The sequence below is a fragment of the Pelodiscus sinensis genome, chromosome 4 (genome assembly GCF_049634645.1).
Source record: "Pelodiscus sinensis isolate JC-2024 chromosome 4, ASM4963464v1, whole genome shotgun sequence".
Classification (NCBI taxonomy): domain Eukaryota; kingdom Metazoa; phylum Chordata; order Testudines; family Trionychidae; genus Pelodiscus; species Pelodiscus sinensis.
The window spans coordinates 131733177-131754103 of NC_134714.1; the positions used below are offsets into that span (position 1 = coordinate 131733177).

General features: G+C 47.0%; 1 protein-coding gene across 1 annotated transcript in view; it reads left to right on the forward strand.

The window, feature by feature from the left end:
• LOC112544609 (interferon-induced very large GTPase 1-like) overlaps positions 1–11118 on the forward strand; it is a 33817-nt gene extending 22699 nt beyond the window's left edge. The window contains exon 4 of the mRNA XM_075928623.1: positions 5654–11118. Within this exon, the coding sequence (XP_075784738.1) occupies positions 5654–10380 (4727 nt within the window). The 3' untranslated portion in view covers positions 10381–11118. The remainder of the gene's footprint in view (positions 1–5653) is intronic.
• The last annotated feature ends 9809 nt before the right edge of the window (positions 11119–20927 follow it).

Sequence of the window (20927 nt, forward strand, 5' to 3'; positions counted from 1 at the left end):
TATCAGAGGGGTAGCCATGTTAGTCTGAATCTGCAAAAGCGGCGAGGAGTCCTGTGGCACCTTATAGACTAACTGAAGTGTAGGAGCATAAGCTTTCGTGGGCAAAGACCCACTTCATCAGATGCATGCTCCTACACTTCAGTTAGTCTATAAGGTGCCACAGGACTCCTCGCCACTGATAATGCCTTGACAGTCAGAGAACCAACATTGCCTCAACCATGCTGGAGCAATGAGGATGACTGTGGTATGGTCCAATGAGGATGACTTGTGGGATGACTGGAAAAGCATACAGGAGTGCCAGTTCCATGCCTAAGTAAAAGGCATTGGTCACAAGGCCTCCTCAAGAGCAAAACAGACAGCACGTCTTGCAGAGCAAACAGATTGATTATAGGAATGCCCCAAATTTCAGAGATGAATCTCAGGACCTTGAGCTTCCGAAACCACTCGTGAGTCAGGGAAAAATTCCTGCTGAGGTGATCCATGAGTTAATTCATGTCCCCGGGTAAATGATTGGCCACTGGAATAATGTTCTATCCAATACAAAACCACCAAAGCCTGATTTCTTCTGGACTCAGCAACCTCAAATGTTCTTCTCCCTGTTTGTTTGCATAATACATTGCAATGGTATTGTCCATAAGAATGTGAACCACTGAGCTCCAGGTGCAATCTGGAAAGGCATCACGTGTGTTATAAATGGCCAGAAACTCCAGAAAATTGATATGAGGTGAAGTTCCCTGTTCTGACCACAGACCCTGAACTCTCAGCAATCCCAGATGTGCTCCTTAGCCTATCAAGGAAGCATTGTTGTCAATAGTCCTGGTTGGTTAGGAGCAAGAGAAGAGAACACCTTAGCATACTTTACCCTGGACTATCCACCACTATATGGAGTCCAGAAATAGCATAAGGAACTGTGCCAATATTTTGAAACAGTAGTTGGATGAAAGCGACGAGGAGTCCTGTGGCACCTTATAGACTAACTGAAGTGTAGGAGCATAAGCTTTCGTGGGCAAAGACCCACTTCGTCAGATGCATGTAGTGGAAATTTCCAGAGGCAGGAATAAATATGCAGGCCAGGATCAGGCTGGAGATGACCAGGTGGATCCAATCAAGGAGGATGAGGCCCACTTCTAGCAGCTGATCTGGAGGTGTGAATTCCAAGAGAATAGAAGCTGCTTTTGTAGTTAGCAAGCCATTCACAGTCTTTGTTTAATCCAGAGTTGATTGTGTCGAACTTAAAGATGAACTGTAGCTCAGCAGTTTCTCTTTGAAGTCTGGTCCTGAAGTTTTTTTGCTGCAGGATGGCTACTTTTAGATCTGCAATTGTGTGTCCAGGCAGATTGAAGTGTTCCCCTACAGGTTTTTGTATGTTGCCATTCCTAATATCAGATTTGTGTCCATTGATTCTTTTACGTAGGGACTGTCCTGTTTGGCCGATGTATATAGCAGTGGGGCATTGTTGGCACATGATGGCATATATTACGTTGGTGGATGTACAGGAGAATGTACCAGTGACAGTATGGCTGATCTGGTTAGGTCCTGTGATGGTGTTGCTGGTGTATATATGTGGGCAGAGTTGGCACCGAGGTTTGTTGCAAGGATTGGTTCCTTAGTTCGAGTTCGAGTTATTATGGTGCGGTGTGTAGTTGCTGGTGAGAATATGCTTCAGGTTGGCGGGTTGTCTGTGGGCAAGGACCGGCCTACCTCCCAAGGCCTGTGAGAGCGAGGGATCATTGTCCAGGATGGGCTGAAGATCACTAATGATGCGTTGGAGAGGTTTTAGCTGGGGACTATAGGTGATGGCCAGTGGTGTTCTGTTGGAAGTGGGTCTTTGCCCACGAAAGCTTATGCTCCTACACTTCAGTTAGTCTATAAGGTGCCACAGGACTCCTCGTCGCTTTTGCAGATTCAGACTAACACGGCTACCCCTCTAGTAGTTGGATGATAAACTCTCCTTGGCCACATTTGGGGTGTGTCTAGACTACAGGGTTTTGTCGACAAAAGTGGACTTTTGTCGACAAAACGATACGTGCGTCCACACTGCCTTTGAGTTATGTTGACATAACGTCAACAAAACTCAGCAGTTTTGTCAACATATGTAAACCTTATTCTACGAGGAATAACACCTTTTATCGACAGAGTTCTGTCGATAGAAGGCATTATTGCATCTACACTGTCCTTTGCGTCCACACTTTATGTCGACAAAGCGGCTTGCTTTGTCAACAGAACTGGATGTCGTCTAGACGCTCTTTGTCGACAGAAGCTTTGTCGACAGTATCGGTCGACAAAACTTCTGTCGACAAAACCCTGTAGTCTAGACACACCCTTGGAGAGGGAAAAAGAGGCAACCAGGCAAACTGTACCATAAGAACATCAGAATGGCCATACTGCGTCAGACCAACATGATGGTGCTTAGGACCTAGCAGTATATGGCAGTTCACTTCCAGATATTTTGAAAATAAGACAGCCTATCCCCAAAAGGGTAAGTCCAGGGATATAGAGGTCTGAAATGGATCACTTCCTAGGGCAAACAAATGAAAAGGAGTGCCTGATAGACTCCGAGGCAGGATGAGTCCACAAGCCAAACCCAGGAAAAACGGGTCTATGCTGCTTGGATCTATGATCCTTTCTAGGGTAGTCCTGCTGCCTTTGGAGAGAGAAAGGCTGCCCAAAGAATGTTACAAGAAGTACTGCTGATGCTGCTCCAAGTTGTCAAAATGGTGTCTCCACACTGCCAGAGAGCATAGGTTAGCTATTAAATAATTAAACAAGTGCAAGGTTTCATCAGCATTACCTGGAAAAAACACACGACCATCAAACGACAGGTTCTGAATAGTCTGCTGTACATCAGAAGCATTTGTCGGGGAAAAACCCTTTTTCACAAGCTCCCTTATTCCTAAAAAAATGAGGTTTACAGGATCTTGAGAAAAAGGTTTTTTCCAACAAATAGCCCTGTCTACACAGAGCTTTTTAGTGGCAAAACTCTTCCTCAAAAAGGATCAGCAGAAGATATGCAAATGAGAGCACGATTTGCATATCTTCTGCCAAAACAAATGGCAGTGAAGACAAAACCCTAGACAGTACAAATATTTTAAATACATTATTCCTTGAAGGTAATACCCTGCCATTATATTATCCCAAATAGTTATTCAGATACTTTAACTTAAACACTCTGGATTAGATACAGCAATAAAAGAAGTATATTAACTGTAAAGTGAGAGATTTTAAGACGTACAATTAATCAGGCATGCAAGTTAGAAATGGTTATTAAAATAAAGATAAGATATATACTAGTGGTCACCAACCAGTAGATTGGGATCTACTGGTAGCCCTTGGCGCCTCTGACAGGGGATCCTGACTGGTTTGGCCAGGAAGCTATCAAGCGCTGTCACTTCAGTTACCCATCCACTCACTGTCATGCTGCTCCCGACCTCTGCCTTGGAGCTGCAACCCTAGAAACTTCCTGCTTGCTGTGCAGGGTGTGGGAGGGAGAAGGGGGGATGCTGATGTCAGGGTGTCCCTCCTCCCACTTCTGTACCCCATCTCCACACAGAGAGATGGGGATGGAGGGAGCTTGGTAATGCAAATCTATCACTCTCACAAACACACATTGTCCTTTACTCTCATCTCCTGACCCAATACATACGTGGGTTGTTGTTACTTATTTTACTGCTTGCAACGTGGGTTATTTTTGGTTTTTGACTGGTCCGGGCATTTCATCATTTTTATTTCTCTCTTACGCTTAAATGTAATTCTTTGAGGAGTGAGTTCTCAAATGTCTAACCTGTCGTGGCTGGAGTAATTATCTCAGTGGTAATTGCTGCTCCTGGAAGTGGCTGGCATGTCCCTGCAGCCCTTGAGAAAGGCAGAGCAGGGGGTATTCACATGCTGCCATTGCCTGCAGACACTGCTCCTGCAGCTCCCATTGATCAGTGATGGGGAACTGTGGCCAGTAGAATGTGGGCTCAGGGCCTGTAGATGAGGGGCAGCACATGGAGCCATTGCTGTACATGCCAGCTGCTTTCAGGAGGGGTGTAGGGCCAGGGCAGGAGCAAGCTGCCTTAAACCCACTGCCCCACCACCCAGAAGCCATCTCAGTTAAGCGGTGCCCAGCCAGAGCCTGCATCCTGAACCCCGTCCCAGCCCTGAGCCTCCTCCTACTCTCAACCGCCTGCCCCAGATGTGAGTCCCCCTGCACCCAAACTCCTTCCTAGAGCTTGCACCTTGAAACCCCTCCTGGACCCCAAACCCCCACCCTGGTCTAAACCTGGAGCCCCTCCCACACTCCAAACTCCTTGGCTGAAGACCAGAGCCTGCACCCCAACCCCCTACTCTAGCCTGGTGCAAATGAGTGAGGATGGAGGATGAAGGGGGATGGAGTGAGCAGGATGAGGCCTTGGAGAAGGGGTGGAGGATGGGTAGGACCTCAAGGAAGGGGCGAGAAGGAAGTGGGATAAAGGTAGTTGGATTTGAGGTAGATCTTACATTGCACTTACATTGAAAACGTGATCTTGTGGTTAAAAAGGTTTGAGACCACTGATATATACTAATGCTTAACTTCCCATCTATAAAGAGGGAAATAAGAACAACCCAGGAAACTACAGACCAGTCAGTTTAACTTCTGTGCCAGGAAAGATACTGGAGAAAGTAATTAAGGAAATCATCTGCAAGTATCTGGAAGATAATAAGGCAATAGGGAACAGCCAAAATGGATTTGTAAAGAACAAATCATGTCAAATCAGTTTGATAGCTTTCTTTGATAGGATAACAAGTCTTGTGGATAAGGGAGAAGCGGTGGATGTGGTATACCTAGACTTTAGTAAGGCTTTTGATACCGTCTCGCATGATATTCTTATCAATAAACTAGGAAAATACAACTTAGATGGGGCTACTATAAGGTGGGTGCATAACTGGATGGATAACTGTTTTCAGAGAGTAGTTATTAACGGTTCACAATCCTGCTGGAAAGGTACAACAAGTGGGGTTTACTCTAGCTTCTAGCTCTAGTATTAGGTCTGCAGCAGACCTAAGGTTTCTAAAGGATCAAGTGTAATACAACTCCACGCCACTATGGCTACATCTTCACAGCTTCCCTTGTCCGCAAAAGCCTATGCAAATGAAGTGCAGATTAGCATATTGCCACACTTCATTTGCATAATTAATTAGGAGCTGTTTTTGTGCAAGAGGTTTTCGCGAAAGAGATGTTCTTCCTCACTTTTTCAGGAAGAATGTCTCTTGCAGAAGAGGGGCTTTTTGCATGAAAAGGAGCTGTGTAGACAGCTCCTTTTTGCGCAAAAGCCTCTTGTGCAAAAACGGACACTAATTAATTATGCAAATGAAGTGTGGCAATATGCTAATCCATGCTTCATTTGCATAGGCTTTTGTGCAAGAGGGATGCAGTATAGATGTAGCCTATGTCACTTACCTCTCCCTATGCCAGGAAATGGATGGTCAGCTGGTGGAATAGGCAGCAGAAATGCCTTTGTCTCCTTTCCTCCAATGGAGAGTTTCCTTTCCACCAATGGAGAGTTTCCATACTAATTCTAAGGCCATTTTCCACCACATAAGCAGCACAACTAGCCTTTGCAGATAAGACAATCTGGCCTTATATTTTCTGCTCTGAAATATGTTTTCACATTTTAATACCTTTCTACAGAGAGAAGAAAAGCAGTCAGTGAAGTTCTCGCCAAGTTAGAGTTACAGAAGTACGGAAGCAGAAAGCTCAGGCTGAATGATGTCCTGGAAATCAACTCAGAAAGTTTAACAAACTGGACTCCTGAGACTTTAAGAGATTTGCCCTGGCATTTCCTCAGAAAGGTCATGGCTTTGAATGTGACAGCCAGAAACACAAGCCTTAGGTGTGGGGCAACAGATGGTCAAGGATCTAAGGTGGATAAAGAGGAACAAGGTATTGGTGAACAAATTTTCTTTGTTAGTGACACTGACACTAACATCTCTATGAACCCCCTGGATGTTCTCTGCGCTGTGTTGCTTTGCTCAGACAGTTTCCTACAGCAGGAGATCCTGTCCAAAATGTCCATGTGCCAGTTTGCCCTGCCTCTGCTGCTTCCCACTATTAACTCCCCTGGGTGCACCTTGCTGCTGTGGGCCATGCGGGACATTGTGAGGAGCTGGCGGCCGCACTCCCTGGCACAGAGCCGAGGGTTCAAGGAGGAGAGCCTGGTGCTCACCCAAATGCCAACCGTCTCCTTTGTGCGGCTGGGCAGCTGTAGCTTCTCCAAGTCCCAGCTCCTCAACGAGGTTCTCAGCCCCGCCCAGCAGCACCACAATTTTTTTGTCCACTGGGACATGGAGTCTGGGAACATCCCGCGGGAAATTGCTGATGGACTGGTCGAGATTGCCTGGTATTTCCCTGCTGGAAAGAAGAATTCAGATCTTTTCCCAGAACCCATTGCGGTTACAAACCTCCATGGAAACATAGAGATGCAGAAGCAGCAGTTCAGGTTTTTAACAAAGGTCTCCTCAGTAGTGTTCATAGTTACCGAGAGCATCAGTGAGAGAGAATACGCCTTGTTATCATCTCTGAAAGAGTCAACTGCTAAATATTACTTCATCCTCAACTGCAAGAGTGAAAAACCCAGAGAAACCCTTGGATTCCTTAATAAGCTGGCCCCTGTGCTGAAGCTGAGCAAATCACAACTACTGGTGAGAGACAGCAGCATTAATAGCGCAGGATTTGTGAAAAAGGTTCAGTCCATCATAGGAAGCCTAGTGAAATCCTCTCCCAATACAGTGAGTTTGGAAGCCATGGCCGTGATGGCTCGTGAACTAGGAATGCAGGTGGATGAGGACTCTCGGGAATGTCAGTGTGCAAAGAAATATGTTGGAGAAATCACTGCAGAAATAAGAGACGTGGCAAAATACAAAAGGGAAATGCTGAGACTCCAAGGGGACCCGTGGAGAAACTTGGCTAAAGTGGAGAAAGAGCAGTGCCGAATGCAAGGACAAGGGGACAAGGCCACTGAAGACTATAAATCTGAGCTGAAACAGAAATGGCTAGAGATCCGCAGACAGCAGAATCAGTGTGACCTTACAAGTGGTTTGATCAAGTTTCTCAATGCAGTAGGACAGTTGTCTCCAGTGGAGAAACATTACTTCCTGAAGTGGATGAAATTTAGCCTGGATAACACTGCTAGGGAAAGTCTTTCTAAGATGCGGGCGGAGTATAAAAAGAAATGTGAAACTCCAGGCGGGGACCGAAAACAGCTGGAAGAATTAGATCAATTAATATCTGAAAGCTCCCTCGGGGTGGAGCATTTCATGCGTGAGCTGGGGCAGTTCTATGAGGCAGAATGCTCCATGGTAAAAGAAGGGAAAAAGGCAGAAAGCCAAAGACAATTCATCCACCTCCCAGGCATCATGGCTGAGCTGATGCTGGAAGGGTTTCCTATGGAGCTGATTGATGGGGATGCTTCCAATATCCCCATGAACTGGGTAAGAGATGTTCTGACTCATCTCAATAGCAGACTGGGCGGAAAAACCAAAATGCTGGTTCTAACAGTGCTGGGAGTGCAGAGCACGGGGAAATCCACCCTCCTCAACACCATGTTCGGCCTGCAGTTTGCAGTGAGCAGCGGCCGATGTACACGAGGAGCCTTCATGACGCTCATTAAAGTTACAGAAGCTGTTCAGGAGCTAAGTGGCTGCGATTTCATCCTGGTGATCGACACCGAAGGTCTGAAGGCCCCTGAACTAACAGCTTTGGAGGACAGTTACCAACACGACAATGAGCTGGCCACTCTGGTGATTGGACTGAGCGACATCACCATCATTAACATGGCCATGGAGAACGCCACCGAAATGAAGGACGTTCTGCAAATCGCGGTCCATGCCTTCCTCAGGATGGAGGAAATCGGACAAAAGCCAAATTGCCAGTTTGTGCATCAGAACGTCAGTGATGTGTCTGCGCATGAGCAGAACATGAGGGACCGGAAACACCTCCTGGAGCAGCTGAATGAAATGACCAAAGCTGCAGCCAGGATGGAAAAGCAAAGCAGGGAAATGACGTTTTCTGATATCATGGAGTACGACCCAGAAAAACACAACTGGTACATCCCTGGGCTATGGCATGGAGTCCCGCCCATGGCCCCAGTGAACGCTGGATACAGTGAGAGTGTGTGTGAGCTAAAGAAATACCTGTTTGAATTCATAGAGAACCATTCACCTAAAAGTGCTGCCAAGAGTATTCCTGATTTTATTGAATGGGTGAGGAGCCTGTGGAACTCAGTGAAACATGAAAACTTCATCTTCAGCTTTAGAAACAGCCTTGTAGCTGAAGCCTACAACCAGCTGGCTATGAAGTATTCTGAGTGGGAATGGGGGTTCCGTAAGCAGATGCATCTCTGGATATCTGCAAAAGAAACTTTCATCCAGAATCAGCAGCCAGACAAACTAGAAAGTGATCTTTTAGAGAGCTTATCCATTGAGGTAGAGGAGAAACTACAGCAGGAAGAACAGCAGCTGTTGGATAATTTAGAAAACTATTTTAAAGGTGAAGCTGCAAATTTGAACCTAATAGAAAAGTACAGAGAAGATTTCAAAAAGGGTGCAAATAGCCACAAAAGAGAACTTGAACATTATTCAATCAGTAAATGTGAGGAAGCCATTCGAATCCGAAGGGGACAGCACAAGATAGGCGTTATCCAGTCTGGATACAAAGAGACAATTGAAGGAAAAGTTGACAGGCTCTTGGCTGAATGCCGGAACCAAAACCACAAACTAAATGATGAGAAACTGAAAACAGAATTTGAAAAGATGTGGAAAGAAACCTTGTCTGAGTTAAAGCCCAGTCGTTTACAGAGACGTCCAGTTGTCCAAGATATGGCTGCCCAGCTGAGAACGGATCTGGAGAACCGAGGGAGTGCTGTCAAGCAGATGTTAAGACATGCACAAGACCTGCTGTTTTATGAAATGGAATCTTTCAGAATTAAAAATGAATACTTCGACCTGAAATTTCTCCAAATATGTGTAGAATATTTCTCACAGGGTAATCACAGGGAAACTGAAGAGGTTGCTGTATCTTTAATGAAGGAATGCAAGAAGTACATTGAAGAAAAAGTTAAATCCAAAACAGATTACGATGAAACCTACTGTGGAGAGCTGCTGCGTATGGTTAATAAGAGGTTAAAACAGGAGGATGTTCAGAAACTTCACACTACCCTTAGTTTTGAAGTTGACCTAAAGCTTCACATTTTGGGGGAAGCGGCTCATGCATTTCAGAAGATGCATGAAGATTTCATCAAAGAAAATGAACCTGTGCAACGCCTGGAGAAGCTGAAACCTCAGTATTTCAAGACTTTTAAAACTATTTTCTTGGAAAAGGATGGGAGCCAAACAATGGCCTGGGATTTCTGTGATCAGTGTCTCAAACCTGCCCTGGAAGACTATTTGAACAAGATGCTTGGGGTGCAAATAGTAGATGATGTCCTCAGCAGCGAGCAATCCATTACGTACAGCAGCCGCAGCTTTTTTCAGTTTGAGCTGCTGAAGGAGTTGTTGGAGAAGGAGAACTTTGACAGCTACGTGGAATACATTAGGACATATGAAGAGTTTGTCAAAACCTGGATAAGGACACAACTTTTAGAGCGCTACAGCAAGACGGCAGCCTTGGGAGACATGGAGAAGAAGATTCTGTCCTTAATCATAGGGAAAGTCAGGGAGGCTATTAAATGCATCCGTGTTGCAAAGAACACCAGAGTCTCTGACTTGGTAGACACTGTGTGCAAAGGGTTGCAGAAAGATCTAGTGATTTCCAGGGATAATATAGTGGGGATGCAACTTTTAAATACAGCCAGTGCTGAGCAGTTTTCTGATTGTATACAGCCTTTTCTTCGAGATTTGGAAGAACAAATCTTAGCTGAGCTGAAAAGTACAGACGTTGAATCAAAACTCTCCCATCTGTCTGTGAAGCCTGAGGCTGAAATGTTCAAGCGAGTGTTCGGCTGTGGGAAGCAGTGTCCCTTCTGTAAGGTCCCCTGTGAGGCAGGCGCCCCGAGTCACAAGGAGCACTTCGCATCAGTGCATCGGCCTCAAGGATTAGGGGAATACAGGAGTTTACATACCAAAAAGCTTGACTATGACATATGCTCGTCTGATGTGGTCGGCAATCGTGCATTCCAGAATTCAGACACAGAAGGGAAATACCATCCCTACAAAGAGTACCGTGACTATTACCCAGACTGGAACATTCAGCCAGATCCCAGCATAGAAGCTTCCAGTTACTGGAAGTTTGTTTTTCACAAGTTCAATCACCAGTTTGCTAAACAGTATAACGCAAAACCAGCCGATCTCCCAGAGGACTGGGGCACCATAACTAAGGAGGAGGCACTGGAGAGCATCAAGCAAGTTTTTAACATGAAATAAAGAGCTTGTGAGAGTCTGTTTAAGTGGGGTGCAAGTCTGAGTGCTTGAGATTCACTAACATATCGCTAGGACAGAGCACAATCCCCAAGTGTATTGAAAACAAGACAAACCTCCAAAAAAGACACAGACCCTAATACAGTAATTGGTTCTCTGCGAGATCAACTTCCCAATAGAAAAATTACCAGAGATCTACGTAACTCTGAGTTGACACTTACCCACCCTTTAGCAAACAGTGTGTAGCATTTACACATCTCTGGATGCAACTGTCTTCCTTTCCAATGCCTATGCCACTTTGTACAAGGGTTGTAAATATAAACATCCCCAGGCTTTAATATGGTAACTGGTTGTAATTCAGAGCATTTGACCAATAAATAATCTTATTTCTAGTGGACATTTAAAGCTCTCCATATTTACTGATGAGGAATGTTCACTCAACTATGTCTAGCTGCTCCTATCTCTCGCTCCAAAGTACTGCTCATTCCATATCTACTTTCTGTGTGAGCAGTCATTGCCATGTGTGATTAGCCTGCAGTGTGCGACTCTGTGTCATTTTGAGTTTTCATTACAAATCCACCTTCTCACAGAGCTAAAGGGATTAGGACGTCATGGTTTTGACAAGTATAACTGACAGTCTGAGTTTGCATGTACTGGAGTTTCAGACTTTGCATAAATGCTCACTTAGCTGGGAATTTTGATGAAGCAAATAAATGTTTATTTCCTGCAAATAAAAAAATAATATGCGAAAACAGTATATTTGTGGCATTTTTCACAACATGTTCTTTTGGTACAATTAGAAACACATGCAACACTCAAACTGTTTATGAAATTTTATTTTAATGAACTAATTTTTATACTATTTACCTATTTGCGGCCTCATCCATGTATTTTGCTGAAGCAAAAGTGACACCTAGTATCCAGTTACTGCTCCCTATTTATTCACTTAGTCTTGATTTGCTCCTTTGTGCATGGGCCTTTATGATCAACCTTTAACGGCAGGATCACCTTCTCTTTTCCCCAAACACATTCATTGCACTGGGTGTGATGGTCAAAACCAGCTTGGGACTGTTACCCAATGTGTTGAGACATCACTGAGCCAGAGAGACTAGCCTCCTGCAACACAGATCAAGGTCTGGGCCATACCCCGGAACCTGCAGACCTTAACTGAAAACAACACAGCAAGATACCTGTCTCCTGCACGTAGCTACCCAGCCCCATGCACCCTAGATAAACCCCCCTTACATAGTATAGATCTCCATACCAGTGAGATTGGTCCTCTTTCTCGATGCAGAGAGCTATACACAGACTCTTTGCCCTCCACCCTGCAGGTAACAGTTATTTACACTGGGTTTCTTAATAAACAAAAGTGATTGTATTAAGTATGAAAAGGATTTCAAGCAAAATAAACCAGAATACACAATCTAAGCTTAATACACTAAAGAAACTAGTTATAAGGTGATAGGGAACAGCCAACATGGATTTGTAAAGAACAAATCATGTCAAACCAATCTGATCGCTTTCTTTGATAGGATAACACGTCTTGTGGATAAGGGAGAAGCGGTGGATGTGGTATACCTAGACTTTAGTAAAGCGTTTGATACGGTCTGGCATGACCTTCTTATTAATAAACTAGGCAAACACAACTTAGATGAGGCTACTATAAGGTGGGTGCATAACTGGCTGGATAACAGTTCCAGAGAGTAGTTATCAATGGTTCACAATCCTGCTGGAAAGGAGTAACAAGTGGGGTTCCTCAGGGGTCTGTTTTGGGACCGGTTCTGTTCAATATCTTCATCAATGATTTAGATATTGGCATACAGAGTACGCTTATTAAGTGTGCAGATGATACCAAGCTGGGAGGGGTTGCGAGTGCTTTGGAGGAGAGGGTCATCATTCAAAATGATCTGGACAAATTGGAGAAATGGTCTGAGGTAAACAGGATGAAGTTTAATAATGAGAAATTCAAAGTGTTCCAGTTAGGAGGAAATAATAAGTTTCACACATACAGAATGGGAAGCGACTGTCTAGGAAGGAGTACTGCAGAAAGGGATCTAGGGGTCATAGTGGACCACAAGCTAAATATGAGTCTACAGTGTGATGCTGTTGCAAAAAAAGCAAATATGATTCTAGGATGCTGTGACCAGACCAGGTCCGGTCTCCATACTATCGTTAGCTTTGACTTGACCTGTCGGAACGTACCAAATGTCCCACCACCTCCCGCTTAGCTGGGTTTTGGAATGGCTTTTCTAACGAGCCTGTTTATGTCTTCGGCTGCACCATGCTCTCTCCGCTGCAAGGAGAGAGTGGGTAGCGCACTATTCCCATCCGGGATCGTCGGGTACACTCTCCTTTGAGGGTGAGGGAGGAGAGGGGGGGCCCGGGCCCGCCCTCACACACGGGCCCCAGCCCTGGGCCCTAAAAATGCGGACCTCCTGGGGTCCTATCTAGATGATGGGGGTCTCCTCTGAAACCCGTCAGCCCACGGGCTTCAATAATGCCCTGCCCTGGGCTGCTGCCTCTCTCCCCAGCTGCCCTGTCACCCCTAGCTGGGGCCTACCTGCACTTCCAGCAGCTCAGATGCTTCTCTTTTTCCTTGGCTTGGGTTCCTGTTGCTCAATGGGGACCCCACAGACACCCGCCTGCCCCTCTGCACACCCACTCTCACTAGCACACACACACACACACGCCTTCCCCCTCCCTGTGGTGTCGAGCAGCGTTTAAATCTCCCAGCTGCTTCAGCACCTGACATGATGTCGTCCTGACCACATCGTACAGGCCATGTCATGGCTGCCATGCCGGGGCCCGGGAGGCTTTCAGTGGCCTGTGAACACCTGTTGCAATGCCGGTACTTTGCCCCCTGCGCCGCCAGCAGGATGCTCGCGGTGGGGGCTACAGTGTGGGGCTGCAGAGCCCCGTCACAGATGCATTAACAGGTGTGTTGTAAGCAAGACATGAGAAATCATTCTTCTGCTCTACTCTGCACTGATTAAGCCTCAGTTGGAGTATTGTGTCTAGTTATGGGCACCACATTTCAAGAAAGATGTGGAGAAATTGGAGAAGGTCAAGAGAAGAGCCACAAGAATGATTAAAGGTCTAGAGAACATGACCTATGAAGGAAGACTGAAAGAACTGAGCTTTTTTAGTTTGGAAGAGAGAAGATTGAGAGGGGACATGATAGAGGTTTTCAAGTATCTAAAGGGTGTCACAAGGAGGAGGGAGAAAACTTGTTCTTCCTGGCCTCTGAGGACAGGACAAGAAGCAATGGGCTTAAACTGCAGCAAGGGAGGTTTAGGTTGGACATTAGGAAAAACTTCCTAACTGTCAGGGTGGTCAAACACTGGAATAAATTGCCCAGGGAGGTTGTGGAATCTCCATCTCTGGAGATATTTAAGAGCAGGTTAGATAAATGTCTATCAGGGATGGTCTAGACAGTATTTGGTCCTGCCATGAGGGCAGGGGACTGGACTCGATGACCTCTCGAGGTCCCTTCCAGTCTTAGTATTCTATAATTCTATGTAATACCTCACCCTGAAAGTTGCTCCAATCATGTTTTCAGACACTCAACAGATTTCCAGTCTGGGTTCAGGCCTTTCAGTTCTCGGATGTTTCCAGCAATTATCCTGGGTGGAACTTTTGAGAAGAACAGACCATGTGGATTATCTCCCCCTGAATCGGATTTGCACAAGGCAGGAATCCTTTGTGTTCAATCCCAACTTTCCCTCTGCTCTTGTGGAAAAATACAGCAGCCAAGATGGATTCCAGTAGCAGGTGACATGGTCACATGTCTCTTCAAGGCCTCTATCTCCGTACTTCATGGTCTGACCCACACATCAGGTTAAACTCCATTGTCTCTTGCAAATGGACCATCGTTGCCCCAAAGCAGCAAATCTGCAATGATAGATATATAGTTCAATGTTCCTAACTTGATCTACAAACATGATACACACCCACTGTAGTAAGAGGAGGGCCTGGAACACAAGCCCATGTATCAGGGGCCTAGCCAGCGATGGTCAAGACTTTGCTAATATAAATGGAGGCTACACTGTGGCAAGAGGCGTCTGTGCATGGAACTTGTGCATGGAACTTGACACCAGCCTGGACCACAGTGATTGAAACATCCCCTACGTGGTGGTGGCCTGTTGTGTGCTCCACAACCTCTGTGAGAGCAAGGGGGAGACTTGCCTGCCAGAGTGGGGGTTGAGGCTGATCGGCTGAACAGGGCTTATGAGCCTCCAGACACCAGTGCCATTTGACGAGCACATCGGCAGGCCTTGAGGGAGAGTTTCAGCCACAGCCACCTAAGAAAGTCTCCCCCGGACGTCTCCACAAAAAAGGCATTGCCTCTGTGAGTCTTTCTTCTCCCACCCCTCCTTCCCTTGCCCTCCCTTCACACCTCCCCTGTAGACCAAAGAAAGAAGCCTTTCTGTTTGAACACACAACTATGATTTTGTATTTGGGGGATGTACAACAGGGGAGGGAAAGATCCTGGAATGGAGGAAAGGGGAGGAAGGGGCTGAGGAATGGGGCTGGGACTGGCACCTGACTTGGGCACCCCAAATGGCTTCAGTTGCTTAGGAGATCCCACTGCCATATTTTTGGGGCCCCTGGTGGCCCCGGGGGAGGGGGGGCTAGAAGGAGAAGCCAAGAGAGTGGGGGTAGGTGCAGGGGTGAGTGGAGGAAGTTGGGGGGCAGGAGTGGGGAGATGGGTTGGGAGTTCGGGGGCAGGGGTGGGGAGGTGGCTGGTGGTCCACTCCACACCACCATGACTGATGTTATTGAGGAGCACATGGCCTTAAGCTGGTGTGACTGCTGGTTCCACGTGGCCTTCCTCTGCTCCCAGTCAGCCCGGCACATCTTGCAGTCGGTGGCCCGCTCCAGGTGATCCTTATCAAAGCCCCAGATGAGGGAGTGGAGGCAGGCCAGCAGGTCCCACAGCAGGTCTCTGGTGGGCTTCCTCTGGCTGATCTCGTGGAGTCAAGAAGTTGGTGGTGGGTGTGCCACACTCCCAGCTGATCTGGCTGTGAAGAAGAGTGAAGAAGAGTGACAAGGGCAGTCATCCCAAGAGACCCTGTGCATGAAGCCTAGCTCTGATCTCTGAGCTGACACTGAAGGTCTCGGTTCAGACGATGGGAATGTGCTTCTAGCGAGGCCTTGTGTTGCCTAGACAGTGGGCACTTTCCTACAGGGGCCCGGATGTTCCAGGGGAGCCTCGCTACCCTCATGTCCCAGGAACAAGCAGGCATGGGAAGCTGCCTGCCAGGTCAGGATCCTGTGGGCAGAAGGGAGGGATGGGGCAGGCTGGCTTCCTACTGTGTCCCTGTGACAGGGTGGCACTGCCCCGCACTCAAGCCCAGGGGATTCACCTGGCCCAAGTGGCTGAGATGGCCCCACCCCCACAGCCCTGCTGGGCATGCTTCTAGTGCAGCCCAGGCATAACGGGCTGCAAAACTGCTCAGCTGGGGCTGACCTCAGGAGGAGAAGGAGCTAGGGCACAACCTCCAGAGCCACAGCCACCGCAGCTAGAGAGAGAGGCGCCGGGCCGGCTGACCCCACTGCTGCCAGGCCCAGGCTGGACTCGACCCCAACGCCAGAGCTATGGTACAGCCTCCCGGGACACAGTCGCTGCACCTGCTGCTGCTACCCCAGATGTCGGGTTGGGAAACACCTCTACTGCTGCCCGACTCACACCTACAGGTGGGATCACTGCAAGACGGGGGCAGGGGGTACGAAGTGACCCAGGGCGGGGAGCTGGAAAAGCCCCGGTGGGCTCGAAGTGTTTTGGGAAGAACTCCCCGCCAAGCCAGTGGTGGGAGCCACCCGCCGCTGATAGGGCCCCGGGTTGGAGAAGGAGGGCCCGGGGCCCCCTACTCCTTCTTCCCAGACCCCCATCGAGAGGGGGATCATTTAAAGGACTAGGCTGCAGAGCCTATGTAGAAAAGACTAGGCCAGTGGGCCATATTTCCCCTAAGATAGGAGCATTGTACTTTCAGACTGGGCCAGTGGGCCGTATGTCCCCTACGACAAGGGCATTCTACTTTGGGACCAGGCCTGGGAGGTCTAAAGTATGCCCCATACCTGGGCGGCACACCATGGAACTGGTCCCGCATACACTGGGTCCAGCAGTGGCGATGTCCCATAACTTCTATCCTGGTCCAGTGAAGGAGTGGGGAGGATGTTGGAGGGAAATGTGTGTGTTAGGGGTAGAGGTTGCTTTCAAGAGAGAATGCTACTGGGGTCCCCTCGTCTCCTCTGCATCACAGCACTTGACCAGGAGCGGATGCTGCCTGAGTGCAGGCATGAGCCTGGGCCATATGTTGCTCTGCTGTGTGGTTCCATGACCCCATGCTGCTCAGTGGTGGCTTGTTGTAGAAGGTGTCCCCCCATGGAGTTGGGAGTAAGGCCTGTGCAGGAACCTTATGAGGAGGAGTGAGGGTTTCCTGTGTGAGAGCAACATGGAGCTGAGTGCTCTGGACTGGCGCCCCATGTACACCCATGTGCACAGGCTCTTTGTTGTGTGATCCCCAGGCTGAGAGGGCCAAGTGAGGAGCTCACAGCCCCTTGCTGCCCGTCACCTGCCCTGTATGTGTAGGGAAAGTGATGGAGCTTACCTAAGTGCCTCTCCTGGGATTGTCCCAGCCCTGGGAACCATCCTGGGAAACGGGGGAGGGGCGGGAACAGCTCCAGGCTGAGGATCATCTCCTGGCTGGTGGCCATGGTGTCCTAGCTAGCCTGCTCCTCCTTCTGCTCCTCATCTTCTTCCACAACCCCTGACTTACGGAGGCTGACGCTGGGTGCAACCTGGTCAGAGTAAATGGTAATGGAGGGGGAGGTCACCAGCCCCCCTCCTGGGATGGCATCCAGATGCTCATAGAAGAGGCAGCTGTGTGGTGCTGCCCCAGAACATGAATTTTGCTCCTGGGGGCACATGCAGAGATCCAGCTGTTCCCTGGTGTTAACTTTCATTTTTTGCAAAGTGAGTTTCGCTGTTAACGGTTGCAGAGAAACACATCGAAATGGACTTGCTGATAATTGATGCCGTGCTGTGTCGGAGTCTGCAGAGACCTGACGTGACAGGTCGGAGAGGTGGGAGCTGTCCCCTTCATTCCAATGGGCACTGACTCAAATGCCAGAGATGGTGTTTGAAAAGTCAGCGCTGGGACCGGCATTGCTGCTCAATGCGTGTGAGACAAAAGAGGATGTGTATTATGAAAATCACTTTTAACACTAGATGGCAGTATTGGTGAGTGGGGAGAGGCAGCCTTTGGTTTCATTTTCTGAACAGGGCCTCTGCTTTCAGAAGTTTAGGAAACACTGGGCCATGGTGAATCTTGTATGGCATTTTACATGCTTTTTAATATAGGATGTTGCTGTATGGACTGTGAGAATTAATAATGAATTTACATGATTTTTAATACAATATTTTGTAGTCCAATAGGGTTGATTTTCAAACTGAGCCTCCAGTTTCACAGGTAAAATTTTGCATTCACGATAAATTGGGCCCACAATTTTTTCCACCAAAGCTTCCTCGTGATTCTATTGCAGGTGCAAATTGTGGGTACTATCACTAGAGGAAAAATTGCCCCACTAACCTGGTGCATCTGTTGGAAAATCAGGTTTATGGTTACAGTTTAGAAGAATCAGAAATACTTGTGGCCCTGCACTGCAGAGTATAGACACGTCCGTTCCCCTGCTCTTGGGATCTCATTGATAGTTCTCTCTCCTCTGTGGTATCTGAGTGCCTTCTGCCTTGTGAAGTTGGGGTGGGGTAAACAAAACTTTCCTCACAGTACATTGCAGTGATCAGTGTGGGGCTCAAGTAAAATTAATGAGCTGGACTGAACCGCTATAATGCTGTTGGGAGAGCAAAGAAGGAAGCAGGTTAGTAAGCTATTATCAGGAACATAGAATTAGGTGAGTGATTGAATACTTGCTAAATAAAGATGAAGAGTCAACATCTTCTTGGTGGGGGAAATAAGATTGCATTATACTAACAGTTGTATCCACTTGTTTCACTTTAACTTCTTCCCCACCTGCAAGAACTGTTCCTCCTGGGAAAATTTTGCTGCAAAAAGTCACAAATGAATATTTTTATTGAATCAACCTCCATTGACAATAAAGAATTGCATTAATTTTAGTTTGATTTTTGTATTTTTTGCCCTTATGCAATGATGAATTTTCAACAGCATTAAAGAAGTATGCAAAGCTAATTTGCTAGTAGAAATTAGAATCATAGAATAATAGGACTGGAAGGGACCTCAAGAGGTCATCGAGTCCAGCCCCCCGCTCTCAAGGCAGGACCAAGCTCCGTCTACACCATCCCTGACAGATGTCTATCTAACCTGTTCTTAAATATCTCCAGAGAGGGAGATTCCACCACCTCCCTTGGCAATTTATTCCAATATTTGACCACTCTGACAGTTAGGAATTTTTTCCTAATGTCCAATCTAAACCTCCCCTGCTGCACTTTAAGCCCATTACTCCTTGTCCTGTCCTCAGAAACCAAGAGGAACAAATTTTCTTCTTCCTCCTTGTGACACCCTTTTAGATATTTGAAAACCGCTATCATGTCCCCCCTTAATCTTCTTTTTTCCAAACTAAACAAGCCCAGTTCATGAAGCCTGGCTTCATAGGTCATGTTCTCTAACCCTTTAATCATTCTTGTCGCTCTTCTCTGTACCCTTTCCAATTTCTCCACATCTTTCTTGAAATGTGGCCCCCAGAACTGGACACAGTACTCCAGCTGAGGCCTAACTAGTGCAGAGTAGAGCGGCAGAATGACTTCACGAGTTTTGCTTACAACACACCTGTTGATACAACCTAGAATCATATTTGCTTTTTTTGCAACAGCATCACACTGTTGACTCATATTCAACTTGTGGTCCACTATGACCCCTAGATCCCTTTCCGCCATGCTCCTTCCTAGACAGTCGCTTCCCATCTTGTATGTATGGAACTGATTGTTCCTTCCTAAGTGGAGCACTTTGCATTTCTCTTTATTAAACCTCATCCTGTTTACCTCTGACCATTTCTCTAACTTGCTAAGGTCATTTTGAATTATGTCCCTATCCTCCAAAGAAGTTGCAACCCCACCCAGTTTGGTATCATCTGCAAACTTAATAAGCGTACTCTCTATCCCAATATCTACATCATTGATGAAGATATTGAACAGTACGGGTCCCAAAACAGACCCTTGAGGAACTCCACTTGTTATCCCTTTCCAGCAGGATTTAGAACCGTTAACAACAACTCTCTGACTACGGTTATCCAGCCAATTATGCACCCACCTTATCGTGGCCCTATCTAAGTTATATTTGCGTAGTTTATCAATAAGAATATCATGCGAGACCATATCGAATGCCTTACTAAAGTCTAGGTATATGACATCCACCGCTTCTCCCTTATCCACAAGGCTCGTTATCCTATCAAAGAAAGCTATCAGATTAGTAACTGCTTCTTACTGTATTCAGAGCACTCTGGCCCCTGGATTAATCAACCGGAATGCGTTACAAGAAGAATAAAACCCTTCATATTTGTAGTAACCAGCTTGCCACATTTCTGCCCTGCCCCTACACACTTCTCACCAAATGAATAAACACAATAGCTTGTCCTTCTTGAACATTCTCCATCAGAGCATGTCTGAGCATTATTTTTTATGAATATTATTGAACTAGGCAGTATAATCTACTGGGAGGTGGGTGAGAGTCATTATCCCCTATTTAACACATGATGCACTGAGGCATAAGGAGGTTAAGAGAAATTACCCAATGTAACACAGCAGGTCAGTGGCAGAGCTAGAAATGGAGCCCAGGAATCACATTTCCTGCACATCTGGCCCCCTAACCCCCACTCCCATCTCAGAACTAGGAACAGAACCCACCTGTCCTAGTCTGTAGCCATCAAGACCCTCTATTTCCCGTTAGCTAAGGGCGAGAGACTGAGGTGCTGCTCTGTGCCGGGAGCCCCATCCTGTTAGACGTCTTTTCGAACCCTCCTTCCTCTCCCCAGATTATTGGAACCCGCAGCTGCTCTACCAGTTACTGTCTAGATGGCGTGATCCACCCGCTACTGAGAAGTGCCTCGTCATCGGGACTATGGTAATGGGGGGAAATGAGTAGATGGCCAAAGCCAAGCGAAGCAGCGTTGAGTAGACTGACTGCGGAGGGAGGGCAGAGTGGGAGAAATGAGTAATTGGCACAAGCAAAATCGAGCAGAGGTGAGGAGTCTGACGGCAGGTGAAGGGCGGAGTCAGCACAGGTAAAGGGGAGAGGGAGCACTATAAGTGCACCATCAGTGGCATGGGATTTGCTGATTTATGATCATGGGGCGCTGTCCCAGTTATAACTGGGCCAGAAAGGCAGATAATCCTTTCTCTGGAATGACACTGCCCAGGTTCTCTAATAACGCAGATTTTGTTGGGTGAAACACTCTAACATGAAATTGTGTATGTGGCACTTTGAGATTAGCTGCTTGGATCAGGGCATTCGTATTTGAATTAGTTGGAGAGTTGACCTGTTTTGGAAGTGAATAAATTGGGTATTGGCTGTCACCAT